Source organism: Bombus bifarius, unplaced genomic scaffold (assembly GCF_011952205.1).
Source record: "Bombus bifarius isolate JDL3187 unplaced genomic scaffold, Bbif_JDL3187 scf7180000008203, whole genome shotgun sequence".
Lineage (NCBI taxonomy): Eukaryota > Metazoa > Arthropoda > Insecta > Hymenoptera > Apidae > Bombus > Bombus bifarius.
The window spans coordinates 1,206,229-1,229,878 of record NW_022884507.1 but is presented as its reverse complement, the minus strand read 5'-3'; the positions used below and the strand labels follow the sequence as shown (position 1 = coordinate 1,229,878).

Here is a 23,650-nt window from a genome sequence, read left to right as displayed (position 1 = left end):
GGCACGCACATAACACAAAGAAGGCAAGTTAAGTACCTAGGACTCCACTTAGGCACACAACTTACATGGAAGCAACGTACTAAATCAATTATAGACAAAATACATCACCGGTATATACATCAGCTCTTGACATTCTCTCTGTTGGATTCATACGATAAATTTTCCTACTATATCTAAAGTTCAATTCTTTACCTTATTTGTGAAATAGGAGATCACCGGTGATCTGTCAATTTCGTGATTTCTTGTGTCTCTTACGCGACACTGCCACAGATGCACAACTATAGGCAAAATTCACTGCAGTGGCATTGACAGTTTCTTGCGAATATCTCGGAATCTGAAACCAAGCGATGGTTACACGCAAAGGTATAAAATATAATAATAAATATATAAAGTAATATAATAAATATATATAGTAATAATAAAATAAATAATAATAATAATTATAGTAATAGATAATAATAATTAAATTAATAACAGTAAATTAATAATAGTAATAATAATATAAATATATAAAGTAATAATAATAAATATATAAAGTAAAGTCGGCTAGAATGGTATGATTCCAAACATTACGCAAATTTTTAGCCGATGGCATATTTAAGCCCAATAAATCAATTTCGTGATTTCTTGTGTCTCCTACGTGACAACAACGACGATGCAACAATACGTTTCTAATGGAACGTAACGCGTGATTTCGATGTGTGGCAGTATCGAACGCTACAGATGCAATAACGAGTCGATATCAGCTTGCGTAGTGTACGATTCAAGGTTTGCAATTTAGAGCCGCGGACGATTGGTATGGCAGTTGAGCGAATAAATCACGCTCGGTAGTTACTCGCTGTTTTAATGTAACAGTTATTACTACGGTGTACGTTGGATAATTTGCTCGGCTAACCGATGTAACAATAATAACAAGCCCGACGCTTTGCCTTGTTAACTATCGTAGAGGCCATTATGAGGAGGCGGTACAGAAACTTGGATCGTAAGTCTCTGTTTTTCCAAACAATCCCACATCGATCTAGATTTTTTTTTTTTTTTATTTAGTTGTTTACATTCACAATTTGTCCGATTTGAACATTTGGTAGAATTTTTTGGCCGTTTGATTATCATGTGGGTGGCTACCCCCAGCGGGGTACCCGATCTAGATTAGCTCGAAATTTTCCGGTGCAAGCTTCGTTTGAACTTTTCCTTTCGCGATTACCGCGTGTCTCGGTGATTTCAATGGTAGAAAGTTGGAGCTTGTGAATGGGGCACAGATATGATAATGCTCATTATATTTTAATGTATCGTTGTTTCATGAGAAACGAGATGACGGTGTCTGCTGGCGTTCGTATCTGATCGTTTGGGAATCATATTCAAAGGATTTCTCCTTTCGTGGAAATTTCTATTAACTTCGTGTCTTTTCAAACGTTGGGAAGCGAAACTGTGATCGCGTCAAGGAGGCGTTTTCAGAAACGCAACGTTTGCTTGGAAGAAGTTGTTAATCGACGCGGTAACGTGCTTTTTCTTTTTGTGCTTTCGTTATAGAGTCGCTACGTGTGCATTCGGCGTTGCGTTTTATCTCCAACGACTACGGAATTGGATTGCAGAAAGAGAAAGGAAAGATACGAAGTAGCGATGTTATACCCGTAAATCGATTCTCTTTGATCACGTCGCAAACTTGCATACATGTTCTTACGAAGATTTAAACTCGTTCTAAGCTGTCGGACGTAACTGTCGGTTAGTAGAAAATTATTCGAAGCGAACAAATTTGCGACCACAACGCAGTCATACAATATCAGTCGGTGCTGCTGTTTTAGTATCGTATTATATTAGTATTATTATTAAATATTTAACGCAAATAGAATAGTGTGGGGAAAACGGTTCGTTAAATTTACCAAATAAATTTGATTACGTGTGATTACGTTAGCAAATGAAAAAGTTACAATAACAGGAAATCAAGATAACTGAGGACTATTTGAAGACGCGATCTTTATCGTCCATAATTCAAAAAATAATAAGAGATAGAGATAAGAGAAGACAATTTAGTAAATGATATTTGATGTTAAACACGTGATTGCTTGATACGAATGCATTCAATTACGTGTTAATTATTCGGCTAATCGTGTCGATATCGTGCAACAATAACCACGGTGTGCATAAGCACGCGTATTGTCCAAGTAACATAAATTTTTGTGTCGCTGTTATTTTCATTCGGATTGAATGACTTTATTTTTCCGCTGTAGTTCGAGTATCGTGTGGCGTTTTCAGATAAAGCGATGCTTTTGTCTCGCTGATATATAGTTCGAAATTGCACCGGTGTTAACTTCAAAATAACTTTTATTTTTCCACCCAACGTGTATTTTTTCTCCAGTTTCCGTGCGACCATCTTTCAGTACTGCGATCGCAATTAACAACGGGAACATCTACATCGCGTTTACCACGAGATTATAAACGTAATAATACTTTTTTAACACTTTGACTGCCACGTTTTCTCCTGTGACGCCAAGGTGGTCATTAGTGACCGGAGCGCTTGAACTTTTAACAATTGTAAAAATTGAATGAAAATTGACAGTTAGAGTATTTTGAATATAATCGATAAATAGAAGATACTTTGAAATAAAAAGTGGCCCATTGAACAATTAAACATTTTTATTAGAACATTAATAAGAAAAAAATGGGAACAAATCTTGCACCTAACGGTGCACTGTGTTAAAACAATTTAAACATAAATGTGGCATATCAGTACAATCTTGACAATAGGTGGTCACCTTTCTCGTCCGATTCTTAGCAATTTTTGGTCCTAACTGCTTAACATTTTTTATGACACTCTGCAAAATTTTCCTGCCAGGTACGCTTGCCCTTCTTTCTTCTGCATTTCGTGTCGCGATTTTTGTCGAATAAGTATATTTGACGACTCTGATGAATGACACTGTGTAAGGTGCATTACGAGTGCCATTCTAAAATCAGATACCTTGATCTTTGTTTTTGTTGCTTGTTTATAGAGTATCATGGCGTTTGAAATTGATGTATTTAACAATAACTGTAAAGCTAATTTTATATACCACTTGAGGGTTTTTCTATGTGGTGTAGAATATGCTACCATTTGATCTGATAAATCTACAGCACATTTTCCTCCGTTGTAATCTACCGCTACCATTGGTTTATCACAAACATAATTTTCTTCGCGGACCTCTACCATTTCAGCCTAATATCTTCTACACGTTTCAACAATATATTCTGCACGTTTTGCTTACGACGAAATAACGAATGCGAATGTTTTGTTGAAATAAACGAAACCTCGTTATAATATGTCGCTATCAACTGTTACCAAGGCGCCACGGTGGTCACCCGTGACCACCAATCAGATAAACGGTCCATTGGGGAAGAATGTTGTCTTGCATCATCAATTTATTATTACTTTGCCATTATATGCTTTGAATAATAAAATGTAATTTCGTCGTGGCAGTCAAAGTGTTAAGGAAATTACGTATATTAAAGTGAGATGTAATTTGTAACGTACCTAATATTTTTGTAACAAATGAACTCTATTACATGTATATACAATAAGAAAAGAACATAAATAGAAGCGTGTAAATTGTATCTAGGCACGCTATTATGTTTTTCTCGCAACGTGTGTGTAGGCGCCACGGTGGTCAGTCGTGACCACCAATCAGATAAACGGTCCATTGGGGAAGAATATTGTCTTGCATCATCAATTTATTATTATTTTGCCATTATATGCTTTGAATAATAAAAATACTCCCATGGCGTCCTGAGCGAAACGTGTGATTTCGACGTGGCAGTCAAAGTGTTAAAAGGTAAATGTGGTGATCATCGAACGTTATTACCTGTCATCCATTTTCAATTTATCGGTACATAATTTCTAAATCATTTTTTCGATGGAACTAAGGCTACCGAATTAATTAGTATTATCTTATTACACATTCAATTTTTGAACTAATCTTATTTGCTGAAAAATATCGTCCATTCTTTCGTTACATACTTCGTACTACTCTCTTTAAAGTAATAAAAACAAGTGAGTTGCAAAAATCTGGAGATTGGCCGAGCGATTAGACCATTAAGGAAAAGTGGCAAGCAACTTCGTCGTTGCGATTAAATAAACTAATTGCAGTGAAACGCGGCTAAACGAAGTTTCCAAGTTGCGTTACGTGTGACATATTAAAGGCGATGCATTAGGGCTGGCTTAATACCTGTTCTAACTTAATATCGAACTTAATTAATTTAGCTTGAAACTTATCGCCTCGCGTCTAGTACAAACACGTTTGATTGAAAATCAAAACGTCAAAGATAAAGCACTTACATTTTTAATTCGATTGAAAAGTCAATTTATCTTGCTCGCGCTGTTCAATGCTGTTCCAAAATGGTCTACAACTTGATAGGACATTCATATTTCAAGATAATATCCTCTTCAAAGAACTTACCTGGATTGCACTTTAGGTAGATGTTCAAATAGCAATCTTAAGCAAGATTGGGACGAGGAAGGGATTAATATTTTGTAAATTTATGGCCTATGGCGTTTTATGACTATACAGACACGTGCAAACGTTCTGCCTCTCTGTGTATCAGCAGCAGTCAGTCATACAACAGCAGACTGACTAAGTATTTGCGCTTCGGGTAAAAAAAGATGTAGGACACGATCGAATCAAAGGTGATTCATATTTCTAGTATCGTAAACGACGCGACATGACGCGATTCTTTTATTATTCATCAACATTCCTGCTGTGCAAATGTTCTTAGAAATAAGAGCTTCGCTTCTTCTCTCTCTCTCGGTGTTTAATATTATATTTCAACGATTCGTAATTCGAATACTTAACCGGAGCAATTTTTTCGAAAGTAAAGACTCTTTTTTTCCTAAGGCAAAAATCTATGCTTCACTCTATACTCGAAACACTCTCGATCCAAGATCTCGGACAAATGCGGAAAGGAAAGGACAAATCGAGGGATCACGCCGAGGTCAAAAGTTTATTCCTGTTTCATGAGAAGCATCCGAGCGCTTTTACTCGATTTTCAACCGTCGTTGTTCCATCAGGCTGATCGTAATTACTAATGTTTATCCCGCGTCCAACTCGAGATCGTTCGAGGGCGAAAGAATGCGAGATACGAAGAGATTAGGCGAAAGATTTACGAGGCAAACACTTAACGTTACGTATCGTGTTTTTTCTCTGTTTCAGGAACGCCATTTACAACATAAGCCTGCACGACCTAACGGAGATCGTCGATCAGGTGAGTGAAATGTTTAAAAACTCGAAACTCGATGAAGAACGATCCAATGAATTTGGATTACGTTGTTCTTCTTGAAATTCGTGGAGGGCGGATGATCGTCGCAAAGGCATCGTAGAGCGGTTTGTCAGAAACTGGAACAGATTCCTATTGCCAGATTCCAAATTACAGTTTTATCCGATTTATATGTAGCGAGTGTTTTTAGTACCGCGGAATAAATACGATCATCGCTATTCCTGCGCGACAAACGCGATCGATAGAACGTTATTCGCGTGGAATAACGTCCATCTACTCGCGTACTATCAACAATCGGAGCTTGGGAAAATTCGTTCCAACGAACACTCGCTGATTTTCCTCATTGAAAATGGACAAAGTTCGAGATTTTTTCGTGAGTCGTACGATTCATCGAACGTTTTCTTCAATCTTTCTGTTTGCAATTTTTCTATAGCCATTAGATTCAGCTAGAGTCAAACATACGATGATCATTAATTATTCACGTTGTAGTACCACGCCAGAATAATTTACTTATAATTCTCAATGAGAATTGATTGTAAACTGCTTTCAAATAAAAAAAATTTCTTTCTATAAAAAAGAAAACGTTCCAACTATCGTGCGAGTTATCGTGTATCTTCGTAGAAGATCCTGGACATAGAGAGCGGCAAACGGTAAGCCGCGAAGCAAGCGATGGCACAGCCAATGCGAATTTTGCTACTACTTGCCGCTGTCTGTACGTCCACTGCCCAGGGCCAAAAAATTTCGCTCGTGAACATTGCGCGTTTCTACTGGTGGATGAAAATAGGGAAGAAAAGAGAGAAGAAGATAAAGATACTTGGGAAAAGAGGGAGTTTCCTCCTTCCGCTAAAAAATGTAAAATTAGCCGAGCAAGAGCGCGAATAAAATTTGCATGATAATAGGTGTTTTTCAAATTGCGCGTGTAATCCGAGCAACTGGAATTCCTTTGCAAAGAGCAAAGAACCGTTGATCGACTTCCGCCACGACTAGACTTTCTATCGTCTTTCTATCGGCTTATTTCACCGATTTCGCGCGTCCTATCGATCAAACCGAGTCTTGCCATGGTGGAGAACAAGTGGATCGTCGTAATGTCTCCTGTGGCCGCCTGAAATCGATGTAACACCCGCACGGGAGGTGAAATGGAAGCTGCAATCGCAAACTGGATATCGGTTCCGCAGCGAGAGGCACGTGAGTTGCGAAACTGCTAAGGGAATCGAAGAAGTAGCTTGAGAGATAGAGAGATACATAGAAAAAAAAAAAGGGGAAGGATGGAAAGAAATCGATGCGACATGTTCGTTGGCCGTAAGATTCGGTCGTTTGGGAGAGAATGGTAAAAGTCAGCGAGTTCTTGAGCCACGATTCGTTTGCCTTTATAGCTCATTCGGTATATCGTGATCTCGAAACAGTGGCACGCTCGATAGTTCCTTCGATCCGCTAAATTTAAACGTTACGAAAATAACACAGTCGACGACGTGGCTATTTGCTCATAACGGATCTCGTATGTGAATTCTGAAATCCAGCAAACACGTACTCGGTTTTATCAATAAACGAAATGTAAATTGATCCACTCTATCCGTCTTTCTATAATGATCGATTCGATACACTTAGCTTACGACCACGAGCTTACGCGTCATCGTGCAGCTCGCTTGATAGACCGGTGACACGTATTAATCGACGTTTCTATCCGTGGACCGTAGGCCTCGTGCACGCTGTAACAGATTGCAAGCGAGTATTCTTACGCCGCGCTGATACCGGAGCCGCGAGATGCGCGCGTAAGCGTTTCACGATCCACGCAATCGAATTTACTTTCATTGATATGGACGAGGGAAATCGGCGTGAAAGAAAGTAAAAAGGTTCCCTTTCTGAAATTGCTCAGCAATTAATTTATAATTTTGTCAGAAGATTGATGGAAACGTTTCGCTTCCTCTTCCAACGTAGACACGAACGATCCGCAATTTCGCAAACATTCAACCGTATTTTTTGCATTTTCGCCTTTTATATTTCTAATATTACTTTCTGCAATTTAGTAAATTTTACGTGAATCATATTCCGAATCTTCTCGGAAAGAACGTCAAGTTAGTCGCGCGATCCAAGGATTTACCATTTTTTATTCATAATCGATGAATAGATAAAGCAAGGAAAGAAATGAGATGAAACGGGATATCTAATAATGGAATCTGCATAAAATTGACGATCTCGATGCTCGAAAACCATCTTGCGTGAGTGAAAATTACGATATCGAATTACCAAGAAGTGCTAATTAATATCTGAAAGCATAGCGCCAACTATGAACTGCTTCGTTTCCGATACGTTTGGGAATTGTACGTCGATTATATCATATTCTCCTATAGTTCCTATAGGTCGACATTTTCGTGGTACGCTTTAGATTTCGCGGTTGCGGTATTTACAGAAACAACTTCGTCTTGCAAAAATGGATTTCCAGATAAATTCACACCGTTCGAAATATCGACGCACCTTTCAATCTGATCTTCTATTTGCGCAATGCTAAATTTATTTCGATACTTACTTGCTACGTTCGACCTATATTTCGAGAATTATCAGTTCAAAAGGGCAAAGACAGCGAATATCTTCGTTCGACTTTTAATCGACTTTTTAATTCAGCATGCGATCTTCGAGATGTCGATGCTATTTATTTAACACTTTTTATTAGTTCCTGTCGTGCAAACGTATCATCCATTAGCGTGCAAGTGTTAAAAAAAGCATTGATCGACGTTGTTATTGATACCTGCCTCGGTTGTTTGACGACGACGAACGGTAATTGACACTTCCGTCTACGAGTTTCAATTACAATTATCCCTATCGTCGGATCAACTAACCGATCGATCGAATCATTTACGTTTCGTTCGAGCTGCTGTGTCAAGTCTATAATTGTCCCGCTTTTATGCGCCGCGATAAAACGAGTACGAGTATTTCCAGTACAATTATTTTGAGTAGACAGGTTAAAGCCGAGCGTGGCTCTTCAAATTTAATTCGATGCGACACTAGGGTTTGATCTTTCTGAGAGCCGATCATCTTTAACGTTACAACTACCACGACACTCAAAACCACTGTTTTTACAATTTTATTTTAAGATTCCTACTTCGCGTTACATTTCCTTTTCCGCAACGATGTAGTTACTTTTGCAGCGGTAACCAAAGCAATTATACAATTCTAATTTTTGGTAGAAACAGCTTCGTCTTAACTGTCGGTAGTTCTAGTGTTAAGTTGAATGCGAAGCATCGACGATCAGCACATTGAAATTACCCGAACTGTGATCGGCGACTCGAATACGATAGAAATACAAAACGTTACGATTTGTAGCCTTTTTCTTGAAGTTCTTCTACGTTTACGTTGCAGCTGCGCTGAACGACAAGATCGCCGATGACCGTAGACGAACCGTAGAAATAAATGGAATTGTTTTATAATAGAAGTATATAACGGAATTGCATGTGTTTCTATGGTTCGCTCTCATCGCCGCTCTTATCGTTCATCGCAGCTCCAACGTAAACGTACCCTATCTTCGATAAAAAGTCCGCCGCTAGATGAAGCGAGCCGGCCGTTGTAGGAAAAACGGACAACGTTTCGTTCGTTCAATTTGTTCGTACCGATGTAATATTTCATGGAACGACACCGACGATGTCGACATTGTTCTATGAAACGCTGTATAATATCTACCCATACGCCTATATTCTATATTGGTTCTTCGCTTTCAAATTAACCGTTTTAGTGCCAGAGTTTTTTAAAACACTAGAACCACTACACCAGTCAAATTGGCTGGTTTTACAATTTTATTTTAAAATTCCTACTATTTCTTTTTTTTTATTTTTTTATTTGGGAGAATTTCACAATCAATTCTCATTGAGAATTATAAGTAAATTATTCTGGCGTGGTACTATAACGTGAATAATAAGTAATTATGCTATGTTTGATTCTTGCTGAATCTAATGTTTAAATCTAGAGGATAATTTCTTTTTAGCCTACGGATCTGATACATCGGGTCAAGTAATTATGTAACTAATGGGTTTTAGCGATTATTAACTCATGTTATATCTATTACTGAATTTGGATATTTCTTCTTTAATTGTAGGTATCTTAAGGTCGCGATGTATTGTTTCGTTGGTAACATACCAAGGTGCGTATTAAGAATCTTAGAGTTTTTGATTGGAATCGTTGAAGAATTTCTATATTGGAATTACTCGCTGTTCCCCATAGTTGGATCCCATAGGTTCGAACAGGTTTAAAATTTCTACTTCATGTTATATATTTTTTCCGCCATGACGTAATAACTTTCGCAACGATAACTAAAGGAATAATATAATGAATTTTATTTTCTTTTTTATGTATTCAAACTGAAAATAATTTTATACCAAGGCTACTTATACCAACACCAGTCAAGACGACTGGTACTTGTCAAAGTGTAAAGGGATCCTGCAATTTGTTTATCGAACCCCAATTAGCTAGTTTCCTCGTTTTGTACAACTTCCCACACGTTTTTCAAATTTTTAGTGCGTATCATTCGATATGATGATATCAGTTATCAGGAAAATTCCGCATGATAACACTAGAAATACCACACCAGTCAAAATCACTAGTTCTACAATTTTATAAATGTGTCAACCCTCGTTTAGGGATCATGGTCCCAGATGGATTAATAACACCAAAAATGTACTACATAACATGGAATTCCTTTTGTAAGAAAGTAATAAATCAATAAATATACAAATATTCTATCATTACGTCTTTTTTTAAAGGCCAGTCATTTCGACTGTCTTTTGGTAAAAATAACTTCGTGTTAACCATCGGTAGTTCTAGTAATAATAGATGAACAACAATTTCTTTTATATTATTCTATTGAATTAGGTATGATTTATTTCGTTCTATTTCTATTATTACGTTCGTGCATACTTCAATAAACTAATATAAAACAATAAACATTGTGCGTCTATTATTTTCTCATAAAACGAGAGAAGCTTTTCGGACAACGTAAGAAAGTAATAAATCAATAAATATAAAAATATTCCATCATTACGTTTTTTTTTAAAGGCCAGTCATTTCGACTGTCTTTTGGTAAAAATAACTTCGTGTTAACCATCGGTAGTTCTAGTAATAATAGATGAACAACAATTTCTTTTACATTATTCTATTGAATTAGGTATGATTTATTTCGTTCTATTTCTATTATTACGTTCGTGCATAATTCAATAAACTAATATAAAACAATAAACATTGTGCGTCTATTATTTTCTCATAAAACGAGAGAAGCTTTTCGGACAACGTAAGAAAGTAATAAATCAATAAATATAAAAATATTCTATCATTACGTATTTTTTAAAGGCCAGTCATTTCGACTGTCTTTTGGTAAAAATAACTTCGTGTTAACCATCGGTAATTCTAGTGATAATAGATGAACAACAATTTCTTTTATATTATTTTATTGAATTAGGTATGATTTATTTCGTTCTATTTCTATTATTACGTTCGTGCATAATTCAATAAACTAATATAAAACAATAAACATTGTGCGTCTATTATTTTCTCATAAAACGAAAGAAGCTTTTCGGACAACGTAAGAAAGTAATAAATCAATAAATATAAAAATATTCCTTCATTACGTATTTTTTAAAGGCCAGCCATTTCGACTGTTTTTTTTTTTGGTAAAAATAACTTCGTGTTAACCATCGGTAGTTCCAGTGATAATAGATGAACAACAATTTCTTTTATATTATTTTATTGAATTAGGTATGATTTATTTCGTTCTATTTCTATTATTACGTTCGTGCATAATTCAATAAACTAATATAAAACAATAAACATTGTGCGTCTATTATTTTCTCATAAAACGAGAGAAGCTTTTCGGACAACGTAAGAAAGTAATAAATCAATAAATATAAAAATATTCCATCATTACGTATTTTTTAAAGGCCAGTCATTTTCACTAGTTTTGGTAGAAATAGCTTCGTGATAACTATCCATAATTCTAATGTTAAGAATCCGTGTCGGATTGTGGCATGTAGCACAATAGCGCTTCGTTCATTCATTTCTGAGAAATGCCGATTCACTCTGCGATCGCGCTGTTCTTTTTTTCGTTTATGCAGGTTGTTTACGATTATTTGAAAAAAGTAATTCCGAGAGGAAACTTTAATATGACTCGCGACGAGCTACATTCGGAACCGAGCGCGTTGCGAATTGACGATCATAACCGAGCATCACGACACAGTTCACCACAGTACGTCAACAGCGCGATCGCGCTGCGTGGCACTAAAACGGTTAAGGACGTTGGTATCCATCTTTCGTACAAAGGGATGGAAAAGTCAATCGAGTTACTACAGTGGAGCTCGCCTTTGGGTATTTAACGTTCATCCGTTAACCACCCGAAATGGAGTCAACGTTTCGCGAGCAGCAAGGCGAGTTCACTATTATCTGTCTGGTTTCTCGTGTCTGCGTTTACAAACAATCGATCACAAGCAAAGTCCCTACGGCAGGTTTCTCCATTTGAATGGGCACACGCAAAGTTTCCTGTCTTTTTCAAAAATCTTATATCAAGAACTTGAAATAACAGGTGCAGTCGTAACGTCGTGTTTCGTCGTAATGGAAACTAATTAAAGAAGAATCTATGTATTCCAAGTTGTGTGATAAAATAATCTTCCTTCTTCTCTCTAAATATCGACAGAAACACGATTGGGAAATTTGGGAAATTATCTGGACACTGGTAACATAAAAATGGTAACTGGCAAAAAAAAAAAAAAAAAGAAGGAATAGTAACAATAATAGAAACTGGTAACATGAAAATACGTTCTTGTGTTTGTTCTATGTTTCTTATATACTTTTCTATCGCATTTTTGTCGTTTTCCTACAACTATAACAAATATACAGATATTTACCCTCTTCTTTCTTCAATGCACGTTAATCATTTGCCAGTGTTTTTCCGTAACCGATTCTTGCCGTTCGTATGGAGTTTCTCTGCCAGAGTTCTGTGTAAACTGTAAATTGGAAATAACGAGAGCGATCGCGAGGCCATTCGCGAAGACGATCCGATCCAACAAAGTGACAGAATCGCGAGAATTCTCGATTCAGCTTAGCTACGTGACTCTGATATTCCACCGATCTTCCGCGTTCCATGTCGCGTTGCACTGTGGGGGGAAATTTCTTTGGGAGAAGTCACCGCATCGAAGGCCCAACGAACAGATGCGGTACAGAACTGCCAGAAGATCGAAGACAGAAAGAAGGAGAGAAGGCGAGAAGAAAGAACGTTGCCGAAAGATTCGATAATGAAAAATTAAACCAAGTAATAAAAAGTTAAACCAAGCAAGTTGCGCTGTTAATAGAGCTAATTGGACGAGAAAGTCTTAATATCAGGTTAATATCGAACGCTTTTTACAGCGAAAGATCGCTTTGTATCGGTGTACGCCACTCTATTTCGAAGTTCGAGCAGATCCGTGAAACGAGTAATCTATAAAGATTTTACATTACATTACATGAAAACGAATTAAAGTATCATCGAATCTAATAAACGGTTCGCCGAAGAAACGGGTTTGTCTCGAATTTACGCGATTAAAACGGAAGACAGACCGATTTTAAGGTATTTTCAGTTCCCTGAAATTTCAGCTTACTTTTCTTATTGTTGATAATTGTGCATCTTAATCGCCGAAATATATGTGTAGGAACACTTAGATTACATTTAGAATTGATATCAAAATAGTTTCAGATTTATTTCATATGTGATTTACAAGATATTTGTCGATACATATTTGCACGCGTCTCAGCACTCTCTTTGTCTCACCATCTTCTTTACCACATTACCAACGGAACAGTTGCATTTTTCTGTCCTACGAGACGCTATGCACGCGCATACTTCACACACTCATACTCATATATGCGTGTCACTACTACACGGCTAATCTAGTGCAGCAGACAAAACTACACATATCTCAATAGTTATCGAAGGCAATCTACCGTTATTTATATCGTTGAAAGATTTTTCCTACCGATCGGATCGTTTCACTCTCATAGAACGAGAATGGATCTTTAAAAATGCACCGAACATTTCGAATAGATGTGAACGGTCGATAAAAGAAGCGCCGATGGACCCTGAGATAGGCAAGTGTATTTCAGCCGAAGATAATTCGCTTGAAAATTGGTCGAGTATGCCAGAAGAGTCGTCGGCGTGGAAACGGTGGTACGACAAACACGGAAACTTACTCGAAGTGAAAAAGATGCCGACGAGTCGAAGTCAGAAACGAGACGCTGCGGCGGAAGCTGGCACGGAGAAAGGAAACGCTGGCTGGAAACACCGGTTTGCCGTCGAGATCAGCGAACGACATGGTCTCGCGCTGTCTGCCGAGAGTCGAGAGAGGACGCCTTTTCGACGAACCGCAATTTCGCTGGTAGGCGCGGAACGTCGGTTGGCCAGGAACGACGTTGTTGACGTCGTAATCCCACAACGAAAGTTTTCCGCGGGGCTAATTGAGTCTAGCGACTCCTATCCCTCCACCCATCCTAGCCATGGCCTCCTTCTCTCCTCTCCTCTTCATCTTTTTCCTCTATCTGTGACTGGAGCTGCAAGTTTCGTGACTCGAGTGTTACCTCCGAACTCGACGGTGCATCGTTATTTCTGACGACAATGAGGCCGAGATAAGAGAAGGATCGGATCTTACCGCGGCTCGTCCTCCGTGGCTGTCTCCTTTTTCCTCTTCTTCGTGCTCTTAGTATTCTCTTTCTCTTTTTTGCAACGCGGCTCTTCAGCTTGTTTCTTTTGGCAACAGCTACTGCTGCGGGCTGTTGCGACGACTCGATTCGGTTTAGAGGCATTTCGCGACGTTTTAAGATTTCCTGGAGACGGTGCTCTATTATTTAGATAAGGGAGATGTTGTTCTGCATGGAAATTATACCTCGGTATGGATAGCGTTGCAAGCAGAACTTTATTCCAAGAAAAGAATTCTTCTGCGAGGAATCGACAGTTAAGAAGATTACACTTATCGGTATATTGAATAATGATTAACTTTCAGATAGATTTGAATATTTATTAGATACTGGAAAAATAGCCCGTTATCGTGCTGGTTTCTTAACATTAGAACTACCACACCAGTCAAATTGACCCGTTTTACAATTTTATTTTAAGATTCCTACTTCGCGTTATATTTTTTCCGCCATGACGTAATAACTTTCGCAGCGATAACTAAAAGAGTAATATAATGAATTTTATCTTGTTCTTTACGTATTCAAAATCAAAATAATTTTGTATCAAGGCAACTTATACCAACACCAGTCAAAAGTTACTTGTCAAAGTGTAAAAGGGTCCTGCAATTTGTTTATCGAACCCAATTAAACAATTTTTCCTCGATCTGTACAAGTTGCCACGCGTTTTCCAAATTTTTACTGCGCATCATTCGATATGATGATATCAGATATCAGAAAAATTCCGGATCGATCGCTGGATCGCTAGATGCTAACACTAGAAATACCACACCAGTCAAATTGATTGGTTTTACAATTTTATAAATGTGTCAACCCTCGCAGATGGATTAATATACCAAAAATGTACTGCATAACGTGGAATTCCTTTTGTAAGAAAGTAATGAATCGATAAATATAAAAATATTCTATTATTACGTATTTTTTAAAGACCACTCATTTTCACTGGTTTTGGTAGAAATAGCTTCGTGTTAACTATCGGTAGTTCTAGTGTTAATATTCTATACAGGTTACTGTCGCAGTCTGCAGAGATACAAAGTAGGCTTTGTCTGGAAAATCTTTGCGTTACATACAGTTGCAGCGCTGCCTGGGAAAGTTCGAAGAAACAGTTGAATAGCGAACATGTCTCGCTATAACGTGACCGAAATTGACATTGCCCACCATTGGCTGACCATTGTTGGCAATTATTATCTCTTTGTGCACATTACCAGATTTGATTTACAGCCGCGCTGTAAGTTGTTGCTGTTTTATTCGTCTCGCTCGTCGTGTCGCTCTTTTTCGAACGAAGTATTCGGTTGAGCATAGAAAAATCTGCGGCCGAAGGAGGCTTTTTCAAACTCGTACTAAGTAACCTTATTAAATAGTGGGAATTTTATTTTATAAAATACTCGGATAATAGTTTTCGGACGTAGTTGTGGCTCCGTCCACGATTCATCACGCGTCGATGTTTTCTTTTTTTCTTTTTTTTATTTATTTGTTAAAATTACAATCAATTCTCGCGTTGAGAATTTTCAGTAATTTTTCTGGCGTGGCGCAGTGACATGGCTGATTATTTATAATAAGTTAATACTTATTATAGATAAGTATTAACGCGTCGATGTTGTCGGGATTTTTACATTACGTCGTCCGGAAAGTATCTTTCTTTCGCAAATGTGTTTTTTTACAGCAGTGCACCTTCGTACAAACTTGAAACCAAGTCTGTGAAATGTCATGTTGCTCATCTCAACAGAACAAAATGGATTGTACGTAATTCGGCAAAATAATGTAAAACAAAAAATGTTGTGCGTCTATTACTTTCTCATAAAACGAAAGAAACTTCTCGGACAACCTAATATAACACACGTACGTAACGCAATACTCTTGATACTTCGTTTCGAAAGGAACAACTCAGCGCAGAGCTGCCCACTTAGATTTATCTATCATTATTCACATTGCCATTCAGTGGTAAGCAATGTCGATTTTCCTTGGATTATATGGCTATTTGACTATTTCTCTGGACTTTGCTAGGGAGAAATGTTGCCATTTCTCGGGTAAAACCGACTTCGTACGGCCTGTGGACTGCGTTCCTAACGTATACACATGTTACGCGATTTCAAGATTGTTGGATCGAACGAGTCACTGGTTTTCTCATTTTCGATCTATTTTTCAACTTTTTTGTAAACTTTGTCCTATAAACTGTGCTTCTTCGACCATCTATCGACATCTATTTCTTTGCTGTTTTCTCGTGGAAACGAGCAAGGTACGAAAACGTGGCAGAAGTTTGCAATTTCAATGACAGTTGATTGTAAGGTTGGCATTATAGATGCGAATATTTGGAAAAATATAAGACAATTCTGCGTCTAATATTTTCTTTTATTGAGATTCACAAACCTCGATATTATATCGATAAAATATACAGATTGTCCTTGTTGATGCTAACGATATTTATTTGAAGATCGTACGAAACTAAAATCAGTTCTGCAAAGATTGGACGAAACGCGATAGAGGCTTTGAAGCGTTAAATCGCGCGCGTATACTTAAGTAATTGAAATTTTAATAAAACGACTATATTCGCGAAAAGAGAGAAAAAATGGAATAGTTTATATTGCAGGCTGTCGGAAAACCAATAGTTACGAACGCAATTCACCAGAATCGAATCTTGGGTAACCGAAGTTACGTGTATCGGAGCATTCGTATGCAGTCCCGTACTTTTGAGATCCCGACCAGATTCCAATCAAAATATTCGATGCTATCTGACCCGAAATTTTCGGGTATCCGCATAACCCTGGACCGCAAATGGATTCTAGAATCCAACTAAGAAAGCGCAGATATAATAGTTTGCCAAGTGCACTGCAATCGTACAATTTCATTTTTGTCCAGACTTGGTCAGAGTCGACGAAAAGTCAGTCAGTCGCACGATCGAACAGTACGGACAATACACGACATTGCGTGATTGCTAAAGTTAAAAGTAGCCGAGCGATTAAAGATGCAGGAAAAATGATGGAAAGGTAAACATTGAAACGTAAAACGATAAATTTTTCGTCGCGTCGTGATAAATCTTATTTATTTCCGATCGATCGATAGAAACTTCGTTAATAATCGTTATCGGTGTGATATCTTTCTATAGTCTTTTGCACAGTCTTTTTTGTTTCCTTCGTCCTTTTAAATCGCTTGATATAATAAACGTAGCGATGTAGACAGCATATTTCCTACTCTTCTCATTACCATGTCATGTTTTTTTATCGATTCTCGTGCACAGTACATATTAGGTTGTCTGAAAAGTTTTTTTTCGTTTTATGAGGAAATAATAAACGCGCATCGTTTTTTTTTTTTTTTTTGTTTTCTATTATTTTGTCGAATTACGTACGATACATTTTGTTCTATTGAGATAAACACCGCGACATTTCACACACTTGGCTTCACGTTTGTACGAAGGTGCACTGTTGTAAAAAACACGTTCGCGAAAGAAAGACACTTTTCGGACAACCTAATATATCGTTATTTTCATTCCAAGCTACATAGTTGTAAATTGTTTTTAAACCAGTGGAAAAATATTCGCTACGAAGTTAAATGGAATATATCGTTCTTTGTAGAAAATCTTTCCAACTATACGTCTGTGTGGTAGATATCGTTTTGCCAAAATTCTATTGTCATGTGAAAGATTGCGACCGAGTAATGGGTGTTCCCTTAAACTGTGTTCGTTCGATGAATCGTTTCAAACGTTTACAGACGTCGTAGAATTCATCGGACACGGTGTAAAGGGTTGCCCGAGAATTATTTTCCCTTACGGCACAAAAGTAAAATTGTAATAACTACCATGTATCTACCTAATTTTTCTGGCAGAGAAACCTTGTTAAATTAATATTTAGAATGCTGTGTGTATCTGGCTTTGATAAACTTTAACGAACAGATTTATTGTATTGTACACGATATGTTATTCGTTATAGATGTTGCAGATTTTAAAACGTTTTCGCCTGTTCTCTTTGAACAATTTCATCTGCGAGTAGATGAGCGGTTAGCTTTCTTTTATATCTAGAGCCACTTGAAAATTAACGTATGATATTAAAAGCTGAGTTACTAATTTGAATTTTCCGTAAAAAATTGCATGTTCCGTCGCTTCACGGTCATTAAACGGAAATGTCGGCATTTTCATTTTATCAGACGAGTAACATTTTTTGCAGTTTCACCGTATGGTTGGACGTTACGCGTATCTGTATTTATGCGACTGGTACACGTAATGGTATTATCCGCATGATCCGATAACACGATTGTCCTGCTGGAGCATAGTACGGAGGACCAGCCATTATCGAGCTAATATGTAAATACGCTGGAGATTCGATTTTCTGATCCACTCGCACGTTAAGATATTTCACCTTTTTTCGATTCTCTGATTTTTTAATCTATAGCTATCGACATTTCGCTAGATGATTTTCTTCTCTTTCGACAAACATTCCCTATTTTTCAATTGTTAAAATTGGTTTTTTGTTTGTCAAATTCATGGCTATATACTACAGGATATCAAACAGCGATCGATAGAACAAAGAATGCAGTTATTTGCGCGCAAAAACAAATCGAAAGTATGCAATAAAATGTATCGATTTGAAATTTTATTTTCGAGACGATCGGAATTAATAATTGTATGGAATTCTCGATAAGTGAAAATAATTTCTGGTAGCGAAGGATGAGTCGAAGTGGATTACATATTTCGGTTGTAGGCAATAATTTACTTTTTCAGAGTTCCTTTGTTTTTTAATGCGTTATTACATTCGCATAAAAATCTCGTCATGTTATGTAGTATGCTTCCATTTTCTCGAATTAAATTCCACGTAACTCAGCTGAATTCTTCTCTGTGCATTTTTAAACTTACGCCTGTAGAAGTTTCCGATCAGCGAATAACTCGATTAAATCTACATTTAATTTAATTTGATGTATGATATTTATAAAATTAATATTGTATGATAAATATTTAATATTAAATATGTAATTGTGTGCTGGTTAAAATCCTTGTCGTTTCGCCGTTCGTTATTTTGCTTATATATCGATTCAGTCGAAATTGTAAAAATTAATTTTGTTCCATATTCTCGATTACTGAACGTAGTTCCCGACTGTAACATTAATTATCGGACAGCTTGTATTTCTTGGTTTTATTTTATTTCCATTTAATTTATTATTCTGCTTTAATTTATGTCATATCGTTCAAAAATCAGAAATCGGAAGTTAAAAATAAAAAGTAATAAAAAATCACATCGTTTAATATCTTTCTTCTTATTTATTTTTTCCAGAAGACCATAGTTTGAAAGTAAAACAATTAAACTCTGATCTTGATGCACATCGCTCGATCTGCATGTTTCTCGATGGTTTTAGAAATTGTAGAAATAAGATCGGAAAGGAAAATCTGTTATCTTCTCCTTCAGAAAATTTACACAATTTTATTTCTCATGATTATTTCGAAAAAAAAAAAAAAATAGGAATATTTCGTGATATAGTGGTAGCTAGGTATTTTCTGCTAACAATACGAAACTGTTCGCAATTCCAGTTCTTTTATTCCTTCGTAGTTGTGTATTTATTACATTTAAACTTAAGCATTTCTTTGATTAAATCATGCTTTAATAAGTTGCTAACCGATCGATCGTGACACGATTAGCATGAAAGAAAATGAACGTGGCGGCAAGTTGCAGGGAATTTCACCGACAGCCCCGTTCTATTTGCGCGCGCTAATAATTCAAGTACCCTCGAGAGACAAGTTTTATCATCGCGTCGTAAGGGTCCAGCCGGTATAAAGAAACTTGCCTCGTACAAAGGCGGTCGTTTATCGGATGAATTTATTCATGATTCATCCAACTTCTTAATACTCCGCAACCGGCCATCGCGTCTGATAGCAGCAAAAGTTGAAACGAGTTCAAATTCCGTGGTTGACAACAAGCTGCTAAACCATCGATGCTTCTCATCCTTATCGATACTCTGACATTTTATTTCACCACAGCACAGTAAGTTAATAAGTAGCTTAAAGTACAGATGAAAAGGGTTTACTTTGAGATTAGATTAGATATCAAAGCAGCGTTTTTATATTTTTCTTTTCTAGTATAAGGAGTATCTTTAACGAAATGTCAAAGGTGATGAAAGAATATTTGTTTCTCTCGTTTGGTTTTCGTATTTCCGCGTTGATAATTTAATAATATTAGAATAAAACAATATCTCTTTGTATTTTTCAAATGGGTAACATTTAGGTGGCGAGTAAATACGACGACTCGAAATAAGGCGCCGTCACGATTCGAAAATAACAGGATTTTCAAACGGCCATCCGTCTTCGAGTTTCACCGGCTTACTATATCGCGGAATTTTTCCTCCCATTCGAGCAAGATTGATATTACGAAGGAAATCTGCAAAGTAAATATATCAAGGTCTGGTCTAGTATCACGCAATGGCTGCACGCATTGCTTTGATAAGATTACCTGTCGATAGATAGAGAATCGCGTGTTTCTACCGACCGTAGACAGTACATAAATCTCAGGCGGCGGTCGTTGAAATTTATTTCACGAAGCGAAGGTGTCGACTTGCTATAGGCTGGCTCGTTCTCGTGCAAACCAACTAGATGAATCGTGGGGACGCCCATTTTCCACGAATTTTTCAAATCATCCAAATGATTTGTTTTCCTTCGCTACGATATTTCGCCGGTTAAACGTTGAAGCGGATAAAGGATATTCGTAGCGAATGTTCGTCTAATTGATAGAGAAAATCTTTGATCGTTTTTTAATCATTTGTAACGACACGATCGTATTTCTACGAGAAAATTACGGATTCCTCACGCGATACCATCTTTTTCTAAGGTTCGTGCGTACCGCAAATTGTTGCGAGTTTCGCACGGATCAGACTCTCGACCGGATACGTGGCTAAAACAGCCATTGTCTCGCATAATCAGCACGTAATGGCGCGTTGCACGATGTACTTGTTGTTGCCGTGTACCGGAGATAAGGCGCCTCCGGAAACTGGCCGATCGCTCGTTCCTTCTCTCCAAGTGTCTTCTCTCTCCATCTCAAGCGTTGCACGTTATTTTGTCCCGCTCGAGATCTTGACCCTAGAACTCGCCATGGTACTTGAGCCGCAAGGTGGTTTGCGATTACAGCTTCTTACGATTTTTCGTTTCGTTCGTTAATCCTTCCGATCGTTCGAACTCTCAGTAACACGTAGCTTTTCCTTTCAAATTAACAATCGATATCTTTCTCTCTCTCTCTATAAATTGCTCCATCGATGCACGGAATTTGTTCGTTTCGTAGAAATTTTGCGATAAAAGCGAGGTTGCACGTATCGAATTGATGGAAAAATTTATAGCGGAAAATTTGGAACATTTTTCTAGAAGCAGCGTTTTGTTAAGGATATGCAGGGCCGGCGCAAGGCAGGTTCAACGCGATCTACGAGTATTACACGATTAAAAAACACCGATTTTGATTAACTTTTTATGGAATGACGATACCATTAACAGATGCGAGACATTTTTTTAATAACGACAAAAATCATCAAAGTTCGGTGTAACTCCATAAAGTCCTCATATCCTGGAAACTACTTTGGATAAAAAAATCCAAGCGCTTTCAGAGAAATGTACTTTTTAGAGAAATTAAACTACATCAATAGTTTTTTGCAAAAGTCATACATGATTACAGAATTTGTGCTTTCATTGAACTTTTCCCCCCTTGAAAGCGAATTATGCATGCGAAAAAGTATTACTTGGATTTGTTTAAAAAACTGCTTATAAAAAATACATAATGTGTAACAGCATTCGTGAATAAATAATTCCTCGTTGTAAAATTTAAGTGTAGGATTTGAACGTGTATTCAGGCCCCGCAAAATTGTTGAACCCAGCCCCGCAGAAGGTCACGTCGGCCCTGTGGATATGTATGCTTACTTGTTAATGTCACTATAGCGCAAGAATAATTTCTCTGGAAATGCAACTTTACCTAGAAACTACAGAGTTCGTAGAAGAAAAGACGACAATGAATTTACTTCTGACAACAAACTTGCAGAAGATTTGTACGGAAATAGAGTCTTTGTTCAATGGCAGCTTTGTATCGATCGACGTCCCAAAATCGATTATTAATATCAAATGATTACACAGAATATCGACGAATTCTGATCTTATATCGCGCTAATACCAAATCGACTATCGTCTCGTTTATATTACGTTTTCGGATCATAACTTTTTAGCTGTGAGATGCCACAAAGTTACATACACGTAGATATTAGTTTCCAAAATTACGTTTGTTTCGACCATTCGCGGAGAGACGCGATCGCGAGGAAGCACGCCAACGGGAGTCGTAAATTCCCTTTACGATTAGATAATCGACGCCACAAAATGATCGATCCCCTATTACGATTAGGATAATAGAGGTGGTTAATTGAATATGACACTGATGTAACAGAGTATGAATGACAGTTTATTCCAACAACTTTGCGAAGAAGATAGTTACGCTGGTGCGTGTGTATAAGATAAGTGATTGACTGATCTTCGGCTGCAAACCCGGTCGAAGGATGTATGTTTGAAGGCTGAAGAATCAGTGATGTTCGGTGACGATGCTGTAGCGGAGGAAAGCCAAGGATGGGTGTGTCTAGCGCACGGGATCCTCGGATTTGTTGTTAATTGGTTAAACGAAGGTTGGTGGACTAGGAAGGGTCTTAACTGCCCTCGATAGAAACTTGCTATTAGGAAGCATCGTACGTGGAAAAACCCAACTTTCCCTTGTCCAGCCGTGGTAGACAATAGTCGTTAGAAAGTGTTTTAGAAAAAGATATTTGTTCGGTCTGAAGGGCCTTAGCAAGCAAATTATTGGGACTTATGACGAGTACTTAAGGCTATTGAGGGTACGCCGTAAGGATGCGCAGACATCTGGGGTTAGGCCGGGTCCAGGTAGAGTGTTGCACGACGCAACAACGTTCGTTTTATTTTTTAACCTTTGTTCATCACTGCGCTAATTGCGCGCGACTTCCTGGACCGTATCGCTTCTTGCGCTTTGGGACCAAGAACGAAATAAAACAGGTTGCTGTAAACTGGACAAGAGATTCTCAGTGTCAGCCTTTGTATTCGTACTCCTTCAGTTGTGAACTCAGTACACTGAAACATTTGCTTGAAGTATTTCTTGTTAACATTTGGAAAGATCCAAGTACACGATCGGATTCTCTTTATTCAATTTTGTAAATGACAGGCTTCTCACGATATCTTATACTTCGCGATCGAACGAAATTCTGGTGCAATTTGATAGAATCGTCGATTCTACGTATATTACGGAAGAAACGATCGACAAATTAAAATGCTCGATGTTCCTTTGATCGCTCCATTCCCGTCAAACCTTTTCCGTTTCGTTTCCCCTTCGTACGATCAATCACAGCACGACGAGAAAAAGCTACACGAAGTATCTGTAAGGAAGAAGTTACACTCCTGAGATTTAAAGAGAATTGGATTAAAAAGCGGAGGAAACGCGGAAACGTGTGTATCCATATCCGACTGGGAAAATTCGACGTGCCGAAGTGGAAGCAAAACGCAGTTCACAGACGTACCGTATGGGTCGACCTTAAGACACAGGATGCAAGCAAATTGAGTATGTGGCAACAAAGTGCGGTATTTGGTATCGCCGGAACCTTCGGTCTCTTTAGCGCTTAAGCTTTCCTGTTGTGCAATAGCCTTCAGGAATACATAGGATGCGCGCTGAATCCTGAACCTTTGCAGGCAAAGAGAGAAAGACGGAGCACGTGAGAG

General features: G+C 37.7%; 1 protein-coding gene across 2 annotated transcripts in view; it reads left to right on the top strand.

Annotated features, from left to right (window-relative positions):
- The window catches only part of LOC117210370 (semaphorin-1A-like), a 382,334-nt gene that overhangs the window by 148,404 nt on the left and 210,280 nt on the right, over positions 1-23,650 (top strand). For both annotated transcript variants that reach the window (XM_033453343.1, XM_033453342.1), the window contains exon 4: positions 5,175-5,226. In XM_033453343.1, coding sequence (XP_033309234.1) covers positions 5,175-5,226 — 52 coding nt within the window. The remainder of the gene's footprint in view (positions 1-5,174; positions 5,227-23,650) is intronic.